The sequence below is a fragment of the Trichechus manatus genome, unplaced genomic scaffold (assembly GCF_000243295.1).
Source record: "Trichechus manatus latirostris isolate Lorelei unplaced genomic scaffold, TriManLat1.0 scaffold00042, whole genome shotgun sequence".
NCBI classification, from domain to species: Eukaryota; Metazoa; Chordata; class Mammalia; order Sirenia; family Trichechidae; genus Trichechus; species Trichechus manatus.
Genome location: NW_004443978.1, coordinates 9,886,882 through 9,901,620, shown reverse-complemented (window position 1 = coordinate 9,901,620; position 14,739 = coordinate 9,886,882). Strand labels below are relative to the sequence as shown.

General features: G+C 40.8%; 1 protein-coding gene across 2 annotated transcripts in view; it reads right to left on the bottom strand.

The window, feature by feature from the left end:
- Window positions 1–14,739, bottom strand: part of DZANK1 (double zinc ribbon and ankyrin repeat domains 1) — a 134,750-nt gene that overhangs the window by 84,220 nt on the left and 35,791 nt on the right. For both annotated transcript variants that reach the window (XM_023731409.1, XM_023731408.1), the window contains exons 4-6: window positions 10,636–10,750; window positions 9,529–9,625; window positions 8,428–8,552 (exon numbers count right to left, since the gene is read on the bottom strand). In XM_023731409.1, coding sequence (XP_023587177.1) covers window positions 8,428–8,552; window positions 9,529–9,625; window positions 10,636–10,750 — 337 coding nt within the window. The remainder of the gene's footprint in view (window positions 1–8,427; window positions 8,553–9,528; window positions 9,626–10,635; window positions 10,751–14,739) is intronic.

The following is a 14,739-nucleotide window of genomic DNA, read 5'->3' as shown; positions in this document are numbered from 1 at the left end:
GGGTTTCTTCTAGGGATAATGAAAATAGTCTATCTTTAGATTGTGTAATAGTTGCACAACTGTGTAAATATACTAAAAACTATTGTACATTTCAAATTTTGTGAATTTTGTAGTATATAAATTTTATCTCTATAAAAATGTTTAAAAATAAACTGGCTATCCTCTTAAAAAAAGAAGAGTAAAAACAGAACCTACAGACTGGGAAAAAAATTTTCACTATGACAAATCCAACAAAAGTCTAATCTCTAAAATCTATAGGAAAATCCAACACCTCTACAACACAAAGACAAATAATCCAATTAAAAAATGGGCAAAGGAAATGAACAGATACTTCACCAAAGAAGACATTCAAGTGACTAAAGACACATGAGGAAATGCTGGCGATCACTAGCCATTAGAGAAATGCAAATCAAAACCACAATGAGATATCATCTCACCCCAACATGACTGGCACAAATAAAAAACAAAACAAAACAGAAAATAACCAATGCTGAAGAGGCTGCAGCACTGTTCTCAATAACAAAAAGATGGAAACAGTCTAGATGCCCATCAACAGATGAATGGATAAACAAACTATGGTACATACACACAATGGAGTACTGTATAATGATAAAGAACAATGATGAATCTATGAAGGATCTTACAACATAGATGAATCTGGAGGGCATCATGCTGAATAAAATAAGTCAATCACAAAAGGACAAATATTGTACGAAACGACTACTATAAAAACTCATGAAAAGGTTTACACACACAAAAAAAAACAATCTTTGATGGTTATGAGGGAAGGGAGGGGTGGGATGGGAAAACACTAAATAGACAATAGGTAAGTGGTAACTTTTGTGAAGGGTAAGACAGTACACAATACTAGGGAAGCCAGCACAACTTGTGCAAGGCAAGGTCATGGAAGCTCCATAGACACATCCAAACTCCCTGAGGGACCGAATTACTAGGCTGAGGGCTATGGGGACCATGGTCTCCGGGAACATCTAGATCAATATGCATAACATAGTTTATAAAGAAAATGTTCTACATTCTACTTTAGTGAGTAGTGTCTGGGGTCTTAAAAGCCCGTGAGCGACCATCTAAGATACTCCAATGCTCTCAACCCTCTGGGAGCAAGGGAGAATGAAGAAAACTAAAGACACACGGGAAGGATTAGTCCAAAGGAAAAGTGGACCAAAACTACCACAGCCTCCACCAGATTGTGTCCAGTACAACTACATAGTGCCTGGCTACCACCACTGACTGCTCTGACAGGGTCCTGGACAGAGCTGGAGAAAAACACAGAACAAAATTCTAACTCACAAAAAAAGACCAGACTTACTGGTCTGACAGAGACTGGAGAAACCCCAAGAGTATGGCCCTGGACACCCTTTTAGCTCAGTAATGAAGTCACTCCTGAGGTTCACCCTTCAGCCAAAGATTAGACAGGCCCATAAAACAAAACGAGAGGAAAGGGGTACACCAGCCAGGGGCAAGGTCTAGAAGGCAGGAAGAGACATGAAAGCTGGTAACAGGGAACTCAAGGTTGACAAGGGAGAGTGCTGACGTGTTCTGGGGTTGTTAACCAATGTCATAAAACAATATGTGTACTAACTGTTTAATGAGAAGCTTGTTTGTTCTGTAAACCTTCATCTAAAGTAAAAAAAAAAAAAAAAATTTCCTATTTTCTCTTCTTACTTAGTTTAGAAGTGAATGTAGGGAAAAAAAAAGACTTGGGACTCGGGCAGACATGGCTATGCCAGCATGCTTGTCCGTTTTCCCATTCTTGCCTATTCTGTAATAGTCTTTGGACTTGGGCAGACATAGCTATGGCAGCATGCTTGTCTGTTTTCCCATTCTTGCCTATTCTGTAATATTCTTTGGACTTGGGCAGACATGGTTGTGGCAGCATGCTTGTCCTTTTTCCCATTCTTGCTTATTCTGTAATATTCTTTGGACTTGGACAGACATGCCTCTAGCAGCATTCTTGTCCATTTTTCCACTTTTGTCTGTTCTGTGTATTTCCTTAAACTTGGACAGATATGGCTCTGGCGGCATGGTTGTCCATTTTCCACTTTTGCTTTTTTGAATATATGCCAGATAAAACTTCCTTTTTACTTTACTAAACTTTGTGATGTTTTTCCCCTGCAACAGTTAATGGCGTAGTCGTCAAGGATTTCTGAAGCTATGAATCCATTTGAGCTCTGGGAGACCTGGGCTGCAGAGCAGAAGCTAGCAAAGAGAGGTCCTATCTTCTGGACTCACGTGTTCCCACTCCATGTCCCTTCAACACCGACAGGGTAAGTTTTTACTTTGCTGATTTGCTGAAAACATTTGACCAAAATATCTCAACCAAAAGATGGACTATATTGGACTTGTGGAGAAGACTGTGCGTAGACTCAGTCAAGATTTCCAGAACGCTTATGTAGAAGCTGATGGGTTCACAGACTACAGCTGATCCAGAATCATGTGGAACAGAAATTAACTACATAAGACTAAGTAAACAAAAGGAAACTATGGATTTTTATGTGGGAATATTGCTGATGTTTTAAGGTTGTACTTTCTGAATATAAGAAATCATTTTCCTTTCTCCTAAATTATCTAACTAATGGGTTTAGAAATTGTAACTCTTGAATTAGAAGTTCCTATTGGTAAACTTAGCAAAGTTGTAAATTTCATAACCAGAGAAGTATCTGAAATTTGAGCTATGATTTTACAAAACAGAATCGTAGTAGTTTTCCTGTTAGTCTCTCAAGAAACAGTTTGTGCCTTAATAGATAAATGTTGCTGTATTTATATTAATACTCAATCTGAAGTTTTGCAGAATGTACTTGCTGTTGAGGCACGTGAAAAGCAGTTACTGATGCTTCTTATGTATAGATATACACCGCATGAGATTTGTTTCCTTGGTTCAAAGACCTTTGGGTCATGATTTCATTGGTTATTTCAGACAACTGGCCTAATATTATTGTTAGTGTTTCTGTTTTACTTCCTAGTTTGCTGTATGGTGCCTGGGATCTTAAAAACCAGATGATGCCCAATCACCATTTATTGAGCATTTTTGATAAAAGAATCTACAGCAATATCATGATCCAAAGGAAAGAATGATGACAGAGTTGTATGTAATTCTCCTGGAATTCAGATTTCTGGTTTTCATGTAGGTTGAGGCAACCCACACAGGACATCACCTTTGGGTGTCCTTTTGAACCTCAAGCTTTGAGTAAAAAAAAAAGGTTCCTGAAGCCACTCTGAGTCAAACAATGGTCCAGGTAAACTAATAAAACCATTTTGCTCTGGGCATTGTGCTGCTTTTTGTTTTTTTTTTTTAAGAACTCAGTCTGTTTTAGGAAACTAACTTCAAAGATCAGACTGAGAGTTATGTTTAAGGTAAATCAGTAATTCGTTTAATCAGTCTTTAAGACAGTGCTGTATGAAATACCTGTCTAATGTTTGTAATCAAACTGTCACCCTCTTAGGATGTAGAAAATTATGTATCTTAAAGAAACCAGGTTCTCAGAGGAGATTGACCTCATGGCTCAGACTCCATTTTGTCTTAGGTTCCACTTCTGCTTCTGAGAAAGTGACCCATGACTGTTAACAGGTAAACCAAGGAAGGGCAGCTTGCCTTTGGGAAGAAGATTTAGTATGTTTTAATCAGACTAACTGAAGACCTCCAACAGGAGAGGTCCATCCTGTATTCTTGCTAATCATGAATTCTCTAATGGAAAAAAAAAGACTTTACCATAAAAGTGAAAAGACAAGCTATCAACTGGGAGAGTATCTTCATATATATCCAATAAGAGTATCTTTATATATATCCATATATCCAATAAGAATCTAATAACCAGAATATATATAAAACTTTGACAACTTAACAACAAAAAGACAACCCAATCATAAAATGGGCAAACGACTTGAATATACATTTCATCAAAGAGGGCATTCGAATGGCCACCAAACACATGAAAAGATGCTCAATATCATTAGCCATGAGAGAGATGCAAATCAAAACCACAATGAGATACCATTTCCCATATGACTCCCACCAGGATGGCTAAGATTTAAAAAAGAAAAAAAACCCAGAAAATAACAAATGTTGGTGAGGATGTGGGGGAAATTGGAACCCTTATCTATTGCTGGTGGGAGTGCAAAATGGTACAGCTATTTTGGAAAACAGTTTGGCGGTTCCTCAAAAAACTAAAAATAGAACTACTGTATGACCCAGCAATTATACTCCTAGACTCCAAAAGACTTAAAAGCAGAGACTCAAACAGATACTGCATACCAGTGTTCACTGCAGCACTATTCACAATAGCCAAATGGTGGAAACAACCAAAATGCCCATCAACAGATGAATGGATAAACAAAATGTGTACAATACCACTCAGCCAGTAAGAGAAATGAACTCTTGATACATGCTACAATACAGATGGAGCTTGAAGGTGCTATGCTGAGTGAACTAAGTCAATCACAAAAGGACAAATATTGTACGACCTCACTTACATAAAAAGACAAGAACAGACAAATGTATAGAGACCAAAGTTTATTACTGGCTACCAGGGGCAAAAAGAAGGAGGAGGGGTGGTTTATTGCTTATGCAGTACTGAGTTTCAGTTTACGGTGATGGAAAAATCATATTGATTAAAGGTAGGTTTGCACAGCCAATTAATGTAATTGCTGTCAATAAGTTGTACACCTGTAAAAAGCTGAATTGGCCAACAACAAAAAAAGTTTAAGTAGACTCCAACTCAAGCCTACCTGACCCTGGGAGACTACTCGTCTACCACAATGCCTGTGTGCCGAGTTTAGAACTCCGGACTATTCTGCAGGTGATAGGGAGCACTCAGAGGTTTTTCTTACTTTTGTTTTTGTTTGTTTTTCAGTCAGAGGTTTTTAGTTGCTTTTGAAATATATCTAACATGGCCTAGACCAGAAGTTGTAAAGTGGAGGCCTACTGGCCAAATCTCACCTGCCATCGAGTTTTGCTAAGCCAGTTGCTTAGCTCAGAAACACTTTGGCTCCCTGGTGTTTACTGACATGTAACACCACCAGTGTCATTAATTCTGACATTTGCTGAAGTATGTTTCAGACGGGATTAAGCTGAAATATTAAGAAGGATATGTCACTAATATGAAGAAAAAAAATGGAAGAAAAAAGCTCTGCAGTCCTTTTCTGGCCTCCCTGGCTTTCTGAACTCTAATCATATTCTCCGATCTTTGGCTTTGTTCCTATGTTCCCAGTTTTTTGAGATTCTGAAACTTGGAATCTTTACATATTGTTTTACTCTATCTTTCCTTTGGAAACAACAACTCTTAAACAATTCTGTGGGCAAGTGTCTTAGTCATCTAGTGCTGCTACAACAGAAAAACCACAAGTGAATGGCTTTAACAAACAGAAATTTATTTCTTCACAGTAAAGTAGGCTAAAAGTCCAAATTCAGGGTGTCAGTTCCAGGGAAGGGCTTTCTCCCTCTGTTGGCCTTCTCATCAATGTTCCCCCAGACCAGGAGCTTCTCCATGCAAGGACCCCACGTCCAAAGGACACGCTCTGCTCCTGGCACTGCTTTCTCAGTGGTATGAGGTCTCCCATCTCTCTGCTCACTTCTCTCTTTTATATCTCAAGAGACTGCCTCAGGACACAATCCAATCTTGTAGACTGGGTCCTGCCTTACTAACACAACTGCCACCTATCCTCCCTCATTAACATCATAGAGGCAGGGTTTACAACATATAGGAAAATCACACAATACCAGGAATCATGGCCCAGCCAAATTGATACACACATTTTTGGGGGGCACATAATTCAATCCACGACAGCAAGGTCATCCAAATATTCATGCATGAAAAAAATAACTTTCTAGACCAAGTACAGGAGTCCCTGGGTGGCACCAGTGGTTAAACACTCAGCTATTAACCAAAAGGTTGGTGATTCTACCCAGAGGTGTCTCAGAAGAAAGGCTTGGAGATCTACTTTCAAAAGATCATAGCCATTGAAAACCCTATGGAGTGCAGTTCTACTCTGAAACACATGGGGTCGCCATAAGTTGGAATCGATTCCATGGCATCTGGTTTGTTTTTTTGGGTTTAAACCTATTACACATAATTATGGACCCATGAGAGTGTTTTTCTGAAAATAGGAGTAACTATTCTTTGTATTGTTATGGATTGAATTGTGTCCCTCCAAAGATATAAAGACATCCTAACCTCTATACCTGTGAATGTAACCCTGTTTGAAAAGAGGGCTTTCTTCTGTTATGTTAATAAAGTCATACCAGAGTAGGGTGGATCCTAAAATCTAATCCCTTCTGAGTGGTATCTTATAAAAAGGGAAAAAGGACAGAGAGATACACATACCATCTATAAGCCAAGGGATACTGACAAAGAAGGACGTTTCCCTAGAGTTGATGCCCTGATTTGGACTTCTAGCTTCTAAAACTGTGAGACAATAAATTTCTGTTCTTTAAAGCTACCCACTTGTGGTATTTTTGTTATGGCAACACTAGGAAACTAAGACGTGTGTCATATACCAAAATCATACATCTTTTGAACTTATCCCATTCATTATTCAAGTAGCTGTAGAAGCCCTATAGCAAACTTGTGATCTTGAGGTACTGTATGTTGAGCAAATAATCCGAGAAGCTGGACTATATGAAGAACGGGGCATCAGGATTGGAGAAAGACTCATTAACAACCTGCATCATGCAGATGACACAACCTTGCTTGCTGAAAGTGAAGAGGACTTGAAGCACTTACTTATGAAGATCAAAGACCACAGCCTTCAGTATGGATCACACCTCAACGTAAAGAAAACAAAAATCCTCACAACTGGACCAATAAGCAACATCATGATAAATGGAGAAAAGATCGAAGTTGTCAAGGATTTCATTTTACTTGGATCCACAATCAACACCCACGGAAGCAGCAATCAAGAAATCAAAAGACGCAGTGCAGTGGGCAAATCTGCCGCAAAAGACCTCTTTAAAGTGTTGAAAAGTAAAGATGTTACCTTGAAGACTAAGGTGCACCTGACCCAAGCCATGGTGTTTTCAATCATCTCATATGCATGCAAAAGCTGGAAAATGAATAAGGAAGAGTGAAGAAGAATTGACACCTTTGAATTGTGGTGTTGGAGAAGAATATTGAATATATTGCCAAAAAAAGAATAATACTGAATAGACTGCCAAAAGAACAAACAAATCTGTCTTGGAAGAAGTACGACCAGAATGCTCCTTAGAAGCAAGGATGGTGAGACTACGTCTCACATACGTCAGGCACGTTATCAGGAGGGAGCAGTCCCTGGAGAAGGACATCATGCTTGGTAAAGTACAGCGCCAGCAAGAAACAGGAAGACCTTCAACAAGGACTGACACAGTAGCTGCAACAATGGGCTCAAGCATAACAACAATTGTGAGGATGGCGCAGGACCGGGCAGTATTTCGTTCCGTTGTATATAGGGTCACTGAGTCAGAACTGACTCAACGGCACCTAACAATGGTCATTCAATCTATGGTAGAGAACTCTCATGAAACCTGGAATTTATAAATAAGCTTATAATTCATACCCTGCAGGCTTGAGATATACATTGTGGTACTGCAAAAACAGAAATTCCTCCAATTTTTTTTTTTCTCTAAAGCAGTATTCTTATTGGGCCACACTGCCGTTAGGCCTCAAGGATTGGTTTGAAGCTTCTCAGGTGATTTTCATGTGCATTTGTGTCTTGAGAACCATAGTTCTAGATGCTCTGGCCCCAGCCTACATCTCCCACCTCATCTTGTACCTTGCTCACCATGTTCCACCCACACCAGCCTCCTTGCCATCCCTCACTTTTCTATACTTGTTGTTACTGATGCCAGAACGTGTTTGCTCAAGATCTGTGCAGGGCCGGCTTCTATTCATCATGAAGGTTTAATCAAATGTCACCTCTTCAAGGAAGCCTTTCCCTATCACTGTAAATTAGAATCACTCTTGTCTACTCCCCATGGCCAATCTCTCTCCCAGGGGTTCCCAAACTTGAGTGTGCATTAGAAGGTGGACTAATTAAAACACAGATTATTGAGCCCACCTCCAAAGTCTCTGATTCTGTAGGTCTGATGTGGGGCCTGAGAATTTGCATTTCTAACGAGCTCCCACATGATGCTGTGCTGATGCCGGTGGTCTAGGAACCACACTTTGAGGACCATTGCTCTATCCTGTTATTCAGTTTTATTTTTCTCATGGTATTTAAAAATGTTTATTTCATGTTTATTATCTGCCTGCCCCCAATGCCAATAAAAATGTAAGCTCCATGACTGCAGGGGCTTTCTTGCCCAACACAATATCCCCAGTACCAGAACACTGCCTGGCACACAGAGAAAGGCTTGGAGGTATTGCCTTAAAGTATTCCACAGGAGGCATTAAAAATATGGCAGGTATTAGTACCCTAGAGATTCTCCTTGGAAGTTACCTGGGACTGGCGGGTGGGTGGGCTAGAACCCGATTCTTCACGGTAAGCTAGGATTTCCAGGGGACTCTCTGAGAAGCGAAGACCTTTCAAAATTTTAGGATCGGTTCTTTCACCTATCTCAAGGCCTAAAATTAGATTAAAAACATTTTTCAGTAAAAACATATATATATATATACACACACATATAAAATCATGTAAATATGTCCTCATAGTTGGGAACATTTTAATAAGGGACCACCTGTCATCACATTCTTTCCGTAGAAGTAACAATTATATAAAGATCTCCTGCTTAGTGCATTAGCACTGAGAAAGAAAAAAATTATCCAGGCTGAGAAGTAAAAATCTGCCCTGCTACACTCCACAACATTCTATATCCGGCTTCAAAAACAGACAGATAAATCCAACTGCAAGGTTAGCAGGAAACATTATTTCTCCCAGGGGCACACTGTAGCTTTAAAATGTCACAACAACCCCCTCTTTGAATGACTACTGCTTTCTTACCAGGAAACCTTGTTATCTAAAATAATAAATTATCAAAAATTTTGCTGTCTGAAATGTCAGTAAGAAGGAAACATCCCACTCTTGCCTAGAGGATCTAAATCACATTGACACAGAGAAGCGGCTTCAATTTCCAGCTCTGGTGCAGAGCTTCAGGTAAGAGATTTCTGAACACAATCTTCAGCATTTATCTTAACTTTATAGTTTCCAAGGTAACAGAACACTGGGTCCCCTTTACAGCCCAGGGTTTCACAAAGAGCCCTGATTTTCCTTGAGCCTATCAAAACTCGGCTTTCATTTAAATTTTACCCAAACTCCACTCTGCCCCCAAATCCTATAACTCTATCTTTTCCTTTGTTTGATGAGATGTCTCATGGTTGCTTTGGTATATAGTCTCCCTTGTTGCAAGGAGTCAATAAATCTGACTGTTGTACTGCTCGATCTTAAAGTGCCGGCGCTAGAACAGCACTAAAACTCAAATTCTAGCTTACTCTCCTCTTCCAGTGTTTCTCATTTCAACACTTCCTCAGATAAGAAAACAAGCAGTGAACCTGTCTGTGGGTTTAGAATACTAAACCTTTTCCTTGTTCTCCACTTTCATACCTGGAAACTTTCTAAGGTTAATGTTGCAATCAGGTTTATTTTCAGCATTCTTATCTTTCTTTCTTAGTTTTGATCCAACAAACCCATTTTTCAATTCCTAGGAATGAAGAGATTACATATCAATCACCTGATTATACCCATGTAGAATGTGAAATTTAAAGGCTATATAGTAGAGACAGTGCCATAGCATGCAGTTCTTATTTGGAAGGTTTTCCAGTAGTTTTTAATAAGTGGCCTTTGTTTACCTTTACTCTAGAAACACACAGCTCTAGTATCCTGGCTGCTTGACTGGCAGCATGACTGGTTGGTCTGTCCCACTAGGTCAAACGGCCAACACAGGAGCAAATGGCAGCACATACAGGCAGGATGGGAGTTTGAATAATAACAGAGGTGCCACCAGACCCAGAGGGCAAAGAAAGAGTGGAATCAGATCAAGACAGGACTTATGTACACTGCTGCCCACACAGTTCTTAAATGCTCTTCTGTCTGGACTTTCTTCTCCATGGACTTGGTCCCTTATGCCTGATTCAAGCCGAATACCTGCTGACACATGTAGGCTCAGGCTCTACTGACTTCCTCTTCCCCATAGATACCTGCCTTGATCATTCTTGAGCCCCACACTATGCTTGCACCTACTGCTTTTGTCCCACAGCCTGCTCTCTGGCCTCAGGTCCACCCTCGGGCTTAAGTGGCTCCCAGGCGAGCTTCTTTTCTTGCCCCCAACAAGACGCTCATGACTGGGACCTCTTGTTTAGTTACCTTACCATGGGTTAGCCCATCCTCTGGCCCTGTTCCTTGGGTCTATCTCACTGATGCCCACAACCCAGGGACTGAAGTTTCAAGTGTCCTTCTTAGATAGGTCTGGTTCACTCTCCGAAGAGGCTAGGAGCCATTCAGGAGTGAAAGTTTCAATTCTAATTTGCAGGGTTGGGGAGGGACTGATCAAAGAGTTGGGAATCAGTGAAGATACTCTGCAATGGCTGAGACTGACTTCAATTATAAAGACCTGGCTGTGAGGTGAAGTGGTGAAATGAAAGGGAAGAAGTGACCACTGAGGAAGCAGGAACCCAGAATGTGGTGACTATGTGAATGTGTTTTATTACTTGCCTGCTTTGAAGAATCTTTGAGAACGTTTTCACCAGCGGCTTCAGAAGAGACTGTCTTTGGTGGTTCATAGTCTACCTGAAACACCTTTGTTACAATGCCACTCTGTCTGCAGTCTCTGAAAATTTTTTAAAAAGAAAAAAAAATTGTCTGTGGGTTAGACAAAGAATCAAAGGGAAAGTGGCTAACAACTAAGATGACTCTATTAAAGTTCCTTGGACTAAACTTACCATATTTTAAACTGGAGAAATTAAAAAACAACTCCTATAGTCTTTGCATAGCTTATTGCCATTCTGATTGTCTATTGCCGTGTAACAAACCACCCCTAAAACAACATAGTGTCTTAAAAATACAAATCTATACAAATCTGTGAGTTAACTGGGCTCAGCTAGGCAGCTCTTGTTTGAGATGTTTCATGTGGTTCAGTCAGATGTCAGCTGGGGCTGGAATCAACTGAAGGCTCGACTGGGCTGGACATCCAGTGACTCCTGTACTCATATATGTGAAGCCCAGGTTAGGATAGCTTGAACAGCTGGGGGCTCACCAGTCTCTCTCTCGTCTTCTTCTTCTTTTTCTTCTCTCTCTCAGGGGTTATCTTGGGCTTCCTCAGAGTACCGAAATCTCAGGGTAGTTGGACCTGCTACACGACAGCTGGCTTCCATTTGTGTTTACATTCCGAGACCAAAACAGAAACTACAACACTTTTTGTGATCTAACCTCAGAAGTCCTTTGTGTCACTTCTGAAGCATTCTGTTGGTCAAAAGCAAGTCATAGGACCAGCCCAGATTCAAGGGGAGCAGCTACAATAGGGGGTGAACATAAGGACGCAGGTTTCACTGGGAGCCATTTTTAGAGACTAGCGACCACACTCATCATAAAGATATCAGACCTTAAGCCCCAAATTATCCTAAAACAAAGAACAGGGTTACCTAGGTATCATTCCACATAAGTCAAGAGAATTTTCCTTACACCAGTTGTAGGCAGCATAACGTATGCTGCTCTGTAGATTTTAACTGTTATTACTCAAATGCTAGCATGCTTTCAACTTATTCATAATATTTCACAATTAATTCTGTTCTTCTGTGATACAATAGGAGTTCCATGAGAGCAATGTAGAGACGCCCGTGACTGAAAACTGGTGGTGACTTCATCTCAGCACCAGCAGCTTGCCTATACTCTTTATTTTTTTAAACATTTTTACTGCTGTATTATTGACATGCCATAAAATTCACCTATTTTAAGTATACAGTTTGAGGAGATTTAGTCAATTTATACAGTTTTGCAACTATCACCACAATCTAGTTCTAGAACACTTCGATCATCCAGAAAAACTTCCTCATGCCCATCTGTAGTCACTCCCTGCTCCCACCCCACACCCCAGGCAACTACTGACGTGCTTTCTGTTTCTATCTCTACAGTTCCTATCTCGACAGTTCTGCCTTTTCTAGAAATGTAATGTACAGGTAATCATACAAATGTAGTTTTATACATCTGGCTTCTTTCACTTATCACGTTTTTGAGGTTCATCCATACTGTTTCATGTATCAGTAGTTCGTTTATTTTTATTGTTGAGTAGTGTTCCCTGTTATGTACATGCCACAGTTTATCCATTAACCAGCTGATAGTCTTTTAGGTTATTTCCAGTTTGAGGATATTATGAATAATCAACATTTACTATGCTATCAACATTTACATAGAAGTGTTTGTGTGGATATATGTTTTTCATTTCTCTTGGGTAAATACCTAGGAGTGGAATGGCTGGGTAAGAAGGTAAACGTATGTTTAACTTTTTAAGAAACTCTCTAACTGTAGCTGTTCCATTTTACATTCCCACCAGCAATATGTGAGGGTCCCAGGCTCCCAACATCCTCGATGACACTTGATACTGTCGGTCTTTTTGATCAGCTATACTCTTGATCGGAGCCCTGGTGGCACAGCGGCTCAGAGCTCGGCTGCTAACCAAAAGGTTGGCAGTTCAAATCCAGCAGCCTTCCTTGGAAACCTATGGGGCAGTTCTACTCTGTCCTATAGGGTTGCTATGAGTCGGAATCGACTGAACGCCAATGGGTTTTTTTGGTATACTCTTGATCATGTTATCCATGGGTATTTGCTTGAGATGTGTCCCTTGTGTATTAGGATATAGTCTTGGCTCTTGTAACAAAGAACAGAACCTAAATAATAGTTGCTTAAACAGGATAGCAGTTCCAGGGCGTGTAAGCAGTCCAGAGCTGGTATACAGGTGCCATGGTGACAGGGGTGTGGTGTCGAGTTTCTGTCTTGTTGTTCCACCATCCCTAGGACATAGCTCTTGGCCGACTACACACACACATTCCAGCCAGCAGGAATTGGGGCCCATCCTTCCCTTTAAGGGCGCAATCTAGAAGCTGCACACATCACTTCTACACACATTCCACTGGCCATAACTTCGTGACATGGTTCTACCTAGCTGCAAGGAGGATTGGGAAATATCTTCCTTCCAGGCAACCATGTGTCCAGGTAAAAACCACATGTTATTAAAGAAGAAGGGAAAAACAGATATTGAGGGGCAGCCAGCAGCATATGCCAAACCAGCATTACAGCAGTTAGTGTATTTATCTGATACGTTTAACTCTCACCCATGAAAGTTTACAGTGCAAATTAGTTTCTCATTCAAAAATTTATACACAAGTTGTTTCATGACGTTACTTGCAATCCCCGCACTGCATTAGCACTCTTCCTCCTTTCCACCCCGGGTCCCCAACGTCCGTTCATTAAATTTTCCTGTTCTGTCTTCTCATCTTTGCTTTTGGGCAGGTGTAGTCCATTTGGTCTTGTATACTTGAATGAACTAAGAAGCACATTCCTTACGTGTTATTGTTTATTTTAAGGCCTGTCTAATTTTCAGCTGAAAGGTGGACTTCAGGAGCAACTTCAGTTCTGAGTTAGCAGGGTGTCCAGGGGCTGTAGTCTTGGGGGTTCCTCCAGTCTCTGTCAGACCAGTAAGTCTGGTCTTTTTAGTGAATTTGAATTTTGTTCTACATTTTTCTCCCGCTCTGTTCAGGAACCTCTATTGTGATCCCTGTCAGAGAGGTCAGTGGTGGTAGCCGGGCACCATCTAGTTCTTCTGGGTTCACGCTGGTGGAGGCTGTGGTTCATGTGGTCCATTAGTCCTTTGGACTAATACTTTCCTTGTGTCTTTGGTTTTTGTCATTCTTCTTTGCTCTGGATGGGATGGGACCAATAGATGTATCTTAGATGGCCGTTCGCAACCTTTTAAGACCCCAGACGCTTTTGACCAGTTATGCCAGTTGATCTAAATATCCCCCGAGACTATGGTCCCCAGCCCTCAGCCCCAGTAACTCAAGGTGTTTACATATCTCTAGAAAGCTTCTATGACTTTGTCTTCATCTATGACTATGACTTCCCCTATATTGTGTGTGTTGTCTTTCCCTTCACCAAAGTTAACACTTATCTATTGTCTAGTTAGTGGAAAAAACCAATCTTTGATGGTTATGAAGGAAGGAAGGGGTTGTAAAGAGAAATCACTAACTAGATAGTAGACAAGTGTTAACTTTGGTGAAGGGTAAGACAGTACACAATACTGGGGAAGTCAGCATAACTTGACCAAGGCAAGGTCATGGAAGCTTCATAGCCACATCCAAACTCCCTGAGGGACCGAGTTAACTAGGCTGAGGGCTGGAGACCATGGTCTCAGGAGACATGTAGGTCAACTGGCGTAATACAGTTTATAAAGAAAATGTTCTACATCCTACTTTGGTGAGTATCATGTAGGGTCTTAAAAGCTTGTGAGCAGCCATCTAAGATACTCCACTGATCCCACCCCGCCTGGAGCAAGGGAGAATGAAGAAAACCAAAGGCACAAGGGAAAGATTAGTCCAGACGACTAAAGGACCACATGAACTACAGCCTCCACCAGCCTGAGTCCAGCACAACTAGATGGTGCCCAGCTACCACCACTGACTGCTCTGACAGGGATCACAACAGAGGGTCCTGAACAGAGCTGGAGAAAAATGTAGAACAAAATTCTAACTCATAAATAAAAGACCAGACTTACTGGTCTGACAGAGACTGCAGAAACCCTAAGAGTATGGCTGCCGGATACCCCTT